The 12,167-nt window shown below is 44.7% G+C and overlaps 1 protein-coding gene across 1 annotated transcript in view; it reads left to right on the forward strand.

Annotated features, from left to right (window-relative positions):
• The window catches only part of C19H16orf70 (chromosome 19 C16orf70 homolog), a 29,045-nt gene that overhangs the window by 10,393 nt on the left and 6,485 nt on the right, over nucleotides 1–12,167 (forward strand). Inside the window, exons 4-9 of the mRNA XM_032325038.1 lie at nucleotides 408–491; nucleotides 4,276–4,319; nucleotides 7,253–7,332; nucleotides 7,604–7,698; nucleotides 8,328–8,425; nucleotides 8,512–8,624. Coding sequence (XP_032180929.1) covers nucleotides 408–491; nucleotides 4,276–4,319; nucleotides 7,253–7,332; nucleotides 7,604–7,698; nucleotides 8,328–8,425; nucleotides 8,512–8,624 — 514 coding nt within the window. The remainder of the gene's footprint in view (nucleotides 1–407; nucleotides 492–4,275; nucleotides 4,320–7,252; nucleotides 7,333–7,603; nucleotides 7,699–8,327; nucleotides 8,426–8,511; nucleotides 8,625–12,167) is intronic.

Here is a 12,167-nt window from a genome sequence, read left to right on the forward strand (position 1 = left end):
GACATAGGTTCAGCTGACATGCATTGAACATCACCTGACAGATTTGAGTCGTAGCAAGGCCCTTTTACCCGGCCTGTGTTCCTCACTGATTGCTCTCTGGGTTTGATAGATAAACCCAGGCTGTATAGATGTGGACCCCAGACCTTCAAAAAAAAAAAAAAGGCCTGTATATTCACATAAAATCTTGGCCCTTTCCCTTAGGTATTACTGCTCAAAGCCTAGAAGAAAGAGGCTCTTTTCATCCAGTATTAGGAAGCAGAGGACACTGCATTTACACAACAGTTTGTTGGGTGAGGGTGGGGATCTCTGCACTTCCATAATCCCTGTGCATTGCATTTAGATTTGCAAGGTTTTCAGTAGTTGCTGTTGAGTAAATTGTTCAGTATGCTTTATTTTTTGTTTTTCAGTCTCCTCTAAGCCATGACCTCATCCTTAACCTGACTCAGGACGGGATCAAACTGCTGTTTGATGCTTTCAATCAGAGACTTAAGGTAACTATGAATGACAGCTGAAGTTGCCTGTCAGGCTGATTAATAGGTGCTATTGTGGGATGTTTCTGAAACTAATGAGTCAGAGTAGACTCCTGTGATTCAGTCTACCACAGTCTAGGGGACTGAAGCTGTGCCTGTTCCCCTAAAAAGAGGGAAGCTGGGGGGTGGGCTGGGGTGGTTGGAAAGAGGCTGGGAAGGTCTCCAATCCCAGGCTCCAGAGGTGAAAGGGGAAAGGTGTTGAAGATTTGGGGAATGTGCTATGGGGACAGGACTCAAGTTATTCAACTTAAGGAAAGCGAGAGAAGAGCTAACTATCTGGCACACATTATTCCAAATCTTAAAAGGGGTACTAAAAATGGGACCTAACTGCAGAATAGGACCTAAAGACTTGTTTTTGTATCTTGTTTTACTTTATTCTTGGATCAGACAGTATGATTTAGAAGATGAAAAATGGAACTCTTCTTCCTGAAATGCTGGGGCTTAGGGCTTGACACCACCAGCAATGAGTTGATTCTTTAACCCCTTCGGGATATGTAAACAAACAACTCAGTGGTGTGTAGGGTTTGTCTTAATTGCCGTTCAAGGGCAGTTTACTAACACCTGTTTTCAGTCCAGGATGTTTTTAATACACTATTTACAAATGCTTGAGCTTCACGGATTAGTCATGTGGCACCAGACTCATGCCTCAGAGTCACAAGGTTGAATGTGGCTCTGGGCAGTGGCATACCAGAGCGGTTATCCTGGTTAGGTTGTGCCTTTCCAAAAGACTTGGGTACTTCCTAGTTCTCATCATCCTAACACAAGTGAGCTGCTAAGGAGACAAGACAGAACGTGGAAAAGGAATCTGTACATTAAATGAGAATGCCTTGTTTATGATGGTTTTATCAGAAAGTAAATGTGAATATTCTTAGCCCCACAAATACCTTGCCTCTCCTTGTGGACTCAGTCATCCTGTCTTCACTGACCAGAAGTTTCACAGTGGGAAAGGAAAGAAGATGGTCATTAGTGTGGCTTCGTTACAAATTGGGGGGGAAATAATCTAGAAACATCTTTACAAAGAATTATTTGTCTCAGCTTGGTAAGTCCACTTTAGGAAACATAACCCAAAAAGATCATGGGGAAGTAATGTTACCTTTACATATGTTGCCTTCGTAGCAGGACTTTCGTAGTAATAAAAGGCCAGAAATAACCTAAATGGACAAAAGAGGGGGATCGCTGGGCAGCCCATCATAGAATCACAGCCTGGTGAGGATGGTGTCATGTATTTAGTGAATACTTGGTAGAGGTTAGGCACGTGGCTAAGTGCTTCCCATACATTTCTAACTTAACAAGCTTGTGAGGAATACTGTTTACCAGTGAGATAATAGAGGGACAGAGGATGCATGTTCTGCTAAGCTTTTGACTCTAAATTACCAGTGTGTGGTGGCACAGAAATCGGGAATAGAAATGACTTAGCTTTTGTGGAGGGGTATAGGAAATAAATGTGATAAAAGCTGAAGAAAACTGTGTGAGCACACTACGGAGAACTGTGAGGAATGGGAAGTACATTTGAATGGGAAAGGCAATAAGTAGAACCTTCTCTTCTGCTTTCTGTGGGGTCCCTGTGAAATGAGGGAGGGGGCTGGGGCCCTGTCAGAGCCTCTGGAAACTGGGGAAGCAATTCTCATGTGCCCTTGGTCAGCATCAGGTTTGACCTACCCCTTCTGCCTGCCCTTCCAACTGAGCACTTAAGAATCCACCTCTCCCTGATGCCTTGACTGTGAGAAAGCCCTGTGGGATGAGGCTTCCCAAATCTCAACCTTTACAGCTACCTCTCTTTGCTTTTCCTGCTTGGCTGCTGTCATGGCTTCTCTGGGGAAATCAAGGCCTTTTCCAGCCCAGACGGTGGTAAATCATGGACTTCAGACTTCCCCAGTTGCTTGTTCCCATGGCCCGGCAGGCTCCATGGGCCAAATCTGCTTGTTGATTCTCCTGGTGACATGAAGGACTCGAAGATGGGTCTTGTGCCACAAGTGTTATCCTACATGGGCCCTCTAATTAATTCTGGTCCACTGCTCTCCCAGTAGGCGGGCAGGGTTGAAGCACCCAAAATGTTGGTTTGGATTATTGGTAGGTGGGTGACAGTGACACAGAAGGAATATCCTCGAGACCTACCCCCACAGCGTGAGTTTTGGGTCATTGGCCAGCTTCAGGGATGGCAATCAGGGAGGCAGGGTGCCTGCTTCTGCTAGATAAGCATGGCTTCTGGCTAAAGGTTGAGGCTTTCTGCCAGCATGGGGCCCTGGCCTTGGTGAAATGGCATACCAGTTTGGCACCATACAGGCTTTCTGAAAGGAACACTAGGTATCTTATGAATCACAGCTGTTCCCCTGTCCTTCCTTGCATGACCTCTGAGGGAACCTCTTTTCATGCTTTCTAGCTTCATATTGCCCGTAGCTGGCTTCCTGACAGTCAGGGCTTGTCTGACATTTTAAGTACCTTTCCTGTGTGAACTAGTAAGGCAAGCCTAAAGGGTTTAATTTTGTGGGACTGGTGAACAGTATATGCAAGTAATGTAGGAAAGAGTTGGTTGAAGTGCTGTGACGGCCCAGCAGAGGGAGTTACTCGTAGCTGCAAGTAGGATCCGAATAGCTGCATTATAATGAAGAGGCGCCCAGCTTGTGGTTCGGGGTTAGGATCATTAAACAAGTTGGGGATAAGTTAGGGATAAGGTCTGGCCAAGAGTAAACTGCCTATTATGTCTCATTTTCTGTGACAGTGCCAGATGCTTCTACACACGGGGCCCCACAACCCCTTCTAGTTAGAGGCCTCAGGGCAGGCGGACAGGGCAGGCGGACATTGAACCAGCTGTGCTTGTTCCCCACAGGGAAGGCCAGGACTCCGAACTGGAGGAGAGTAGCTGGTTCTCCAGGCCCCAGCCAGCCATGCGTCTGGCTCCCAAGCCCCTGACACCAATGGCATAGACTTCATAGTGCTCATTACTTGGCTCCACTAGTGACTGAGCATTCAGTACTTTTGTCTCTGTCCTGAGTTCTTGGCATTTAATCCAAGGCTGAACCCCTTGACATGACACAAGGGTCCTGAGGTTCTTCAGGTGCCCTTCAGTAGAGAGAGATTTATGTGTGAGTATTGCCATACATGTCCTAACCTAACGTAATATGACTTCTTTTCCAGCAGGATAGACCTCCCCCAACTTTTTGTTTTGTAAACTAAGTGTTTTAAAGCTTTTAAAGTGATTTGATTTGGGGTCTTACTCATGCAGCAAAATGTGGGATAGAAGGCAGAGGGCTCAGTATCCAAAGGTACAGCTTTAACTTTTAAGCTACATTTTTTGTTTCTGTGGAGGGTTTCATGGTTTTGTTTGTGCAGTCCTCTGTATGACCCAGTAGTAGATTAGATAGAGGAACCTTGACCCACAGCATCCGTGGACATCTGTTGAATGATCACTGGAAGAAGGAAAAGGAGAGGTTATGCTGTGTGTTTGGTATGGGTTTTTCCTCCAGATTTAAAAATGAGAACAAAACATAATATATAGTGCTCCAGGAGAATTGTAGCTAGTGATAGTTTTTTTTCTCTTCACTATGCTGTAAATTTTTTTTTTTTTTAAGATTTTTAAGTGATCTCTACACACAACGAGGGGCTCACACTATACCCGAAGATCAAGAGTCACATGTCCTACCAACTGAGCCAGCCAGGCGTCCCTCTATAAATGTCTTTTTAGTCAATCTTTTTCAATTGCAGAGCATTACCAATGCTTAAACATTTGATTTTTTTTTTTTTTTAGGTGATTGAAGTATATGACTTGACTAAAGTAAAGTTAAAATATTGGTAAGTTTACTTCCCTGCTGGTATCTGTCACAGGATTGGTACAAATGGAGTTTATCAATTACCCTCATTAAGTTAGTAAAGGATTCCCATCCATAGTGGTTCTAGGATTACAGCCTAGTGCCATGATTTCCTCAGGCAGCCTCCAAACCTACTCAGCTTTCTGGGGAAGAGAAGGAAACCTTGTTAAGGACATGCTGTGTTTAAAACATTTTTCATGTATGTCAGCTCATTTAATCCTCACAACAAAGCAGGACCTTAGCTCAGAGGTGATGTGACTGTCTTATGGGTCACAGCTTCCAACCCCCGACCCCCCCATAGGTCTGACTCCAAAGCCTGTGAATGCTAAAGAGAATGCCAAAGGGACTGCTGTTTGGGGGCCAAAAATCTACCTCTTTTTTTTTTTTTTTTTTAATTTGTTGAGGTGCCTGTGTGGCTTAGGTGGGAAGCCTGCCTCTCCCTCTACCCCCTCCCTGCTTGTACTTGCTCTCTTTCTCTCTGTCAGATGGATAATTAAAATCTTTAAAAAAATAAATAAAAGGATTTACTTTTTTTTTTTTTTTTTAAGATTTTATTTATTTATTTGACAGACAGAGATCACAAGTAAGCGGACAGGCAGGCAGAGAGAGAAGGGGAAGCAGGCTTCCCACCAAACAGAGACCCTGACGTAGGACTCAGTCCCAGGACCTTGAGATCATGACTTGAGCCGAAGGCAGAGGCTTTAACCCATTGAGCCACAGGTGCCCCAAGATTTACTTATTTTAGAGAGAGAGAGTGCATGCAGTGGGAAGGGGCAGAAGAGAGAGAGACAGAGAGACCTAAGCAGACCCTATACTGAGAGCTGAGCCTGACCCAGGGCTCAATCTCACAGGCCTGAGATCATGACCTGAGCCAAAACCAAGAATCAGATGCTTAACCAACTGTGCTACCCAGGCATTCCCTTTTTCCCATTCCTCCTTTCCTCCCTCCCTTCTGTCCTTCCTTCCTTCCTCTCTCTCTCTCTCTTTCTTTCAGATTGCATTCATTTATTTGAGAGAGCAAGCACATGTGGTGGGAGAGGGGCAGAGGGAAAGAGAGAAGCAGACTCTACACAGAGCATAGAACCCACTGTGAGGCTCAAGATCACGACCCGAACCAAAACCAGGAGTTGGACGCTCAGCCAACTGAGCCACCCAAGGGCCCCCAAAATCTGCTTTTTAGAAGGAAAATGGAAATAGTCTATATCCTAAAACAAATATTTGAGCTCCCATTACGGCAAGACACTGTGCTAGCATCCAGAATACTCACGTAGTAAGCTTCTTTAACAGGCTTCTCTCTCCTTTGTGGGGGCATGAAAGGGCCCACTTCCTGGGGCTGGCTCAAGCAGCATTTACCAGTAGAGAAGTAGATAAAGCAAATGTGTAACAGCACTGGCCCCTGCAGATTCTTTTTGTCTTTCAGTTCTGTTGGAGCCTTTGTACCTCAAGGTCCAGCTTCTCTTTTCTCTCTTAAGAGTTAGTGGTGAGTAAAAGCATGGGGTCCAGGGTCAGCCTGCCCTGCGTTCATTCTGTTACCTCTTTGACCTTGGAGAGTCATTTAACCTCTCTGAGCTTGTTTTCCCTTCAGAGAAATGAAGCCAGTAATGTGGCTGCTAGGTTAGGAAGATGACATGAGACACTGCTGGCAAAGCATATAGCACCATGCCTGGTTAAAAAAGAGGTATTCTAGAGTGCCTGGGTGCCGCAGTCTCTTGAACATCCAGCTCTTTGTTTCAGCTCAGGTCGTGGTGTCAGGGCTATGGGTTTAAGCCATGAGTGTGGAGTCTGCTTTAGCAGAGACTCTCTCTTCCTCTCCCTCTGCCCCCTGCCAAATGAGTAAATAAAGCTTAAAGAAAAATAGTTATTCCACAAGTTATGCTGATTTAAAAATATATGTTCTTTTTTTAAAATATTTTATTTATTTATTTGACAAAGAGACAGAACACAAGCAGGGGGAGCAGCAGGCAGAGGGAGAAGGAGAAGAAGGCTCCCCACTGTGCAAAGGGCCCAATGCAGGGCTCAGTCCCAGGACCCCGGGATCATGACATGAGCTAAAGGCAGACACTCAACTGACTGAGCCATGCAGGTGCCCTTAAAAAATATTCTTAACGTTTAAACATTGTTCTTAAAGTCATACATGCCATATCTTCATGCTCATCATCGGAAATCACGTGCTCCTCTTCATTCCCAAGCCCCTCCCCCTCAGGTGTTTCCCCTTTGCATGGGTTCCATGTCCCCCCCCCCCCCCCCCCCCGCCCCACCATTCACCCAGTCCTTGAGTGCTAGCTCTTAAGAAAACAAGCTGCTTGGGGCGCCTGGGTGGCTCAGTCAGTTAAGTGCTGGACTCTTGGTTTCAGCTCAGATCATGATCTCAGGGTCCCATGTGGGGCTCTGTATTCAGAATGGATTCTGCTTCACATTCTTTCTCTCTCTGCCCCTCCCTACTCACTCTGTCTCTCTCTCTGTTAAATAAGTAAATCTTAAGAACGAAAGAAAGAAAGAGAGAGAGAAAGAAAATAAGCTGCCTTGCTTGGCTGTACTGTTCTTTTAAGATGTTTATCCCCTTTTAAGAAAGCTCCTTTTCAAGCCAAACTATCAGTAGGCATCCTAGGAAAGCACATTAACACTTTCTGTTCCTGTGGCCGCTCTTCATCCAAGTGCAAATGCCATTGGGCTAAGACTGAATTTCCTTCTAAACTGCCTGAGGACCACACATGTCTTGGGAGGCCCTAAGGATCAATTCTGTCTATCAGCCTCAGGAAACTTGACTTGTTCTGACTTCATTAATTGTCCCTCACTTAAAAGTTCTTTAATTAAACTTGTGTTTTGGTGTACTTGTAAACTCGCCTGCCTGTGTTTTAAGAATAACTATTCCAGCCACCATTTTTAGGGATTTGAGAAAGCATCTTTGTTTTTCAGTGGAGTGCACTTCAACTCTCAGGCCATAGCTCCCACCATTGAGCAGATTGACCAGTCTTTCGGTGCGACCCATCCTGGAGGTAAGCCAAGTCTGTCTGATTCCTCTCATCCTCTGTCGCAGCTCATAATGATAAGCCTGGCCAGTGGCACCATCCCCAGTGCCCTCAGAAGCCAGGTTCCTGTAGAATTTAAGGGTTGATAGTTGGGTGTGAAGGAAAGCTCCTCCCCCTTGTTTTCAGCCTAGTAGGTCAGTTTGGGAATCAAACACAAGGAAGGTGTTACCGAGCTTGTTTGTGTTCACATCTCCTGATGCCATTCAACCATGTCATTTTCTCCTCCCCATTCCCACAGTGTACAACTCTGCTGAGCAGCTCTTCCACCTCAACTTCAGAGGACTGTCTTTCTCTTTTCAGTTAGACTCTTGGACCGAGGCTCCCAAGTATGAGGTTAGCCCTTCCCTTCCTCTGGTATTTGTCACCCAGTATCCAGGCAATACAGCAGATGATGCTACTGGGGAAGCTGGATAGGTAGCCTTTCTTTCTTATCTCTGAGGTCTTCAGAGGCCAAGATGGGTACAGTGGGTGGGATTGATAGCAAGAACAAAGCCCAAACTGGCATTCCCAGTTACAGGGCCCTTCCCACTGCAGAGTGAGGTCAGGCTCACTTTTCAGATTGAAATTCAGTTGTGCCTTGCTTTAAGCTCCAAATCACTGTTCTTTTTTTTCAGTGGCCTAGAGATTGAGAGTCCCTTCTGGATTTTCAGTTATCTATTGCTTTTAGCAAAATGTTTCATTCATCTTTAGGTAACAACATCCTTAGGGTCATGAAATGATAGATGTTTGTAAAGCTTACATTTTTTGTAAAGAAAGAAAGCATTCCTGTAATTTTTTCTTGATGAAGGAAAGAAAAATTAAGTAAAACTAAAGATGAACCTGTATGCATGGGTGAGTTAATTGACCTGGAACCAGGTTTGACTGTGTGCTTTGACGTGGCCCGTGAGGGCTGGGGAAATGGCAGTGCCTGGCTCCCATGGGCTGCATTGTGCTCTTAGTAAAACTTTGTCCTGTGTTTGCAGCCCAATTTTGCCCACGGCCTAGCTTCTCTCCAGATACCCCATGGGGCAACTGTGAAACGAATGTACATCTACAGTGGAAACAGCCTACAGGATACAAAGTATGCGTGGGGAGCACAAACTTCTTGGGCCATGGGCTCCCTGGGAGGGAGGGCAAAGCCTCTGCTCATTCTGTGCCTGCCTCCAGGGCTCCCGTGATGCCCCTGAGCTGTTTCCTTGGCAATGTGTATGCTGAGAGTGTGGATGTTCTTCGAGATGGAACTGGACCCTCAGGTTTACGACTTCGGCTACTTGCTGCAGGTCAGTTACTGGCTTTGGGGTGTTGGATTCTCCATTATATCCATGTTGAGACAGTCTAAAATCCCACATGCTTAGAGGTAATTTTACAAGACAACGGAGATATTTATGGTTAAAGCTATCCTTTAGATTTGTGAAGGGACAAGACACAGTTTTATCATTAGCAAATCTTAATAAATTACAGTAGCCTTGCTTCCCCCTCGCATATGCATAAGCCTTCTGTATGCGTATGTGGTTTTGCAGTGCTTCCCAGGCTATTTATTGGAGATGTGTCTTATGGGCTGTGATACTGGTCTGCTCTTCCCTTTCCCCCTCCTTTGTTTAAGATTTATTTACCCATTTTAGAGTGTGCAGCAGGGAGGGGCAGAGAGAGTCTCAAGCAGACTCCGTGCTGAGCATGGAGTGGGAAACAGGGCTCACTCCCACAATCCTGAGATCACAACCTTTGCTGAAACCAAGAGTCAGATGCTCAAGTGACTGAGCCACCCAGGTGCCCCATCCCCTTTACCACCCTTTATGCCCAGTAGTCAGTAGGCTGGCAGTAGTGACTTGTTGAATTGTGGTTTGGCCAGACCCTACTATGAGTTTTACTGACTGTGAACAAAAATCTGCTGCCTTCAGTGGCTGGTCTCTCCAGGATCCATTCCTCATTTGTGATTTACTTGTATGTGACTACTTTCAGCTACTGTGGATCTTGGGCCATGTTTAGTAGTACAGGCTATATCTTTGGCCTGGGAGCCAGCACAGAAGCTCTGTCTTCATGGAGCTCATAGTCTAGCTAGTGTTTGTTCATAAATTGGGGTCTTATATCAGTTTCTAGGGCACTGACTCTTAACTATGACGAATCTGGTATATAAACTGTGAGCTCACTCTCCTGAACAATTGGATGGTTTACAATTTCTAGGTTAGAAATTTCTTAAAATGTGGTTTTCTAGCCAAGGCAGAAAATTCTATTCAAAAGAATGTTGCACTTGAGCTATAGTGTTTAATAAGAGACTTGAGATCGAGAATTGAGATGTAGACGGTCAAGTGATTTGGGAAGATCACACCTCGAAACAGCAGGGTAGTCAAGGATGATACAGTTATCCCAAGTGACAGCAGGAGGAGTCTGTCAGGGCTGGGGGATCTCTAGTTCTGACTGCCACCCTGTACAGCACACTCTGAGCAATCACATCTCAGAGGGTCAGTGGGGGAATCATTTGAAGTCAGGGTCTCATCAAATTACTGTCCAATCCAGTACTCATTGAGAGCTTCCTTTGGCAAGCAGAAAGGTAGTTTGTCTTATCCAACCTATGTCTCACATATTTCCTTATGGAGTATAACTACTGGGATGTTGGGTTTTTTTTTTTAAATTTTTAAATTTTTTTATAAACATATAATGTATTTTTAGCCCCAGGGGTACAGGTCTTTGAATCACCAGGTTTACACACTTCACAGTACTCACCATAGCACATACCCTCCCCAATGTCCATAGCACATACATACCCTCCCCAACCACCCTCTCCCCACCGCCCCCAGCAACCCTCAGTTTGTTTTGTGAGATTAGGAGTCTCTGATGGTTTGTCTCCCTCCCGATCCCATCTTGTTTCATTTATTCTTTTCCTACTCCCCCAACCCCCCACTTTGCATCTCCACTTCCTCATATCAGGGAGATCATATGATAGTTGTCTTTCTTCAATTGACTTATTTCGCTAAGCATAATACCCTCTAGTTCCATCCACGTCATCACAAATGGCAAGATTTCATTTCTTTTGATGGCTGCGTAGTATTCCATTGTATATATATACCACATCTTCTTTATCCATTCATCTGTTGATGGACATCTAGGCTCTTTCCATAGTTTGGCTATTTGTGGACTTTGCTGCTATAAACATTCGGGTGCATGTGCCCCTTTGGATCACTACGTTTGTATCTTTAGGGTAAATACCAAGTAGTGCAATTGCTGGGTCATAAGGTAGCTCTATTTTCAACTTTTTGAGAAACCTCCATGCTGTTTTCCAGAGTGGTTGCACCAGCTTGCATTCCCACCAACAGTGTAGGAGGGATCCCCTTTCTCCACATCCTTGCCAGCATCTATCATTTCCTGACTTGTTGATTTTAGCCATTCTGACTGGTGTGAGGTGGTATCTCATTGTGGTTTTGATTTGTATTTCCCTGATGCGGAGTGATGTGGAGCATTTTTTCATGTGTCTGTTGGCCATCTGGATGTCTTCTTTGCAGAAATGTCTGTTCATGTCCTCTGCCCATTTCTTGATTGGATTACTGGGATGTTTTTAAGATAGGAAGTCAGTTCAACTCTCTTAAGTCCCCACAATAATTTATAGGAAGATTCACTCCAGAGAATCAGAAACTAAAATGGTCTCCTAAAACTAAGGTATTTTTCCCCTGCGTAGGCTTCAGGTAGAGTGAGACGAGAGAAGACTCACACATGACGAGTGCCTTCCCTATGGCCCCATTTGGACATTTGCAGGTGTCCAGTACTTGGAGACTTTGGGCATACAGTCTAGCTTGACAGGGCTTTTGGTGGATTCTATAGATCAGCCAGGCTTGCCTGAGCAGCAGGATTTATAGACAGAGGTTAACGTGGGCTACGCTTTCCCTACGACCTAGTTAAACACAACCTTTATTTGCCACTCGGTGTAGATGTGCTGTGGCTAAAGACTCTTGGGTTAGTTGAAGAATTCAGTACCAGCTTATTTCAGATGTTAGATCCCTGAAGTCTTCCCTGTATAACAAATGGATTGTTATACATGAAAGAGCTTTGTCAACTATAAAGCTCTGAGCAGATTTAGGGGAAGGTGATTATGTACCAGGAAATGCAGTCTTCCTCTGGTTCTTAGCTGTATGTGGGGTGAGGAGGAAGTAAAACACTTTTTCTTCCCATCCACAGAGTTGGTGTGTCTTTTGTTGTTCCACAGCTGCTGCTATGTGTACGTGTTTAACGGAACTGTTTCCAAAACGTATTAGAGCCAGGGTTTAAAGATTCTTCCCAAAGAAGAAACTTTTAGCAAATAGGATTTTCTTACCCTCCCACTTTTCTGGTTTGTCATTTTTTAGTATTACTGGGTCTGTCGGTGTTTGTAGCATCAGGGAGTGGGTTAATAGATGTTTCACTCTTGAGGTCCAGTCTCTGGTTGGGGGTAACCATTGAGAAGCCCCTCTTAACATAAATTCTTATATCTTGTCAGGACCTGGAAAGTGGCAAGAGATAATAGCACCTCATTATATACTTCCATAGCGTCCATGCTGCTGTCTATTGTACATGGCTGTGTGGTGCCAGTTTGGGATCTTCACACCATAAGCTCCATTTTGGGCAGGGACTGCACTTGTTTTGCTCAGCGTATTTCTTCAGTGTCTAAGAGTCTAGCCCTTGGTAGCCAATAAGTGAATATTTGGTGAGGGAAACGAATGCAGTTTTTGGAGCTCCACGTCAGTTTTGTGGGATTGAATGTGTCTCTGGGATTATTTCTTTTCTTTTCTTTCTTCCTTATTATTATTATTTTTTTTTTTTTAGGTTTTTTTAGAGAGGGACAGAGGACTAGGGAA

Source organism: Mustela erminea, chromosome 19 (genome assembly GCF_009829155.1).
Source record: "Mustela erminea isolate mMusErm1 chromosome 19, mMusErm1.Pri, whole genome shotgun sequence".
Lineage (NCBI taxonomy): Eukaryota > Metazoa > Chordata > Mammalia > Carnivora > Mustelidae > Mustela > Mustela erminea.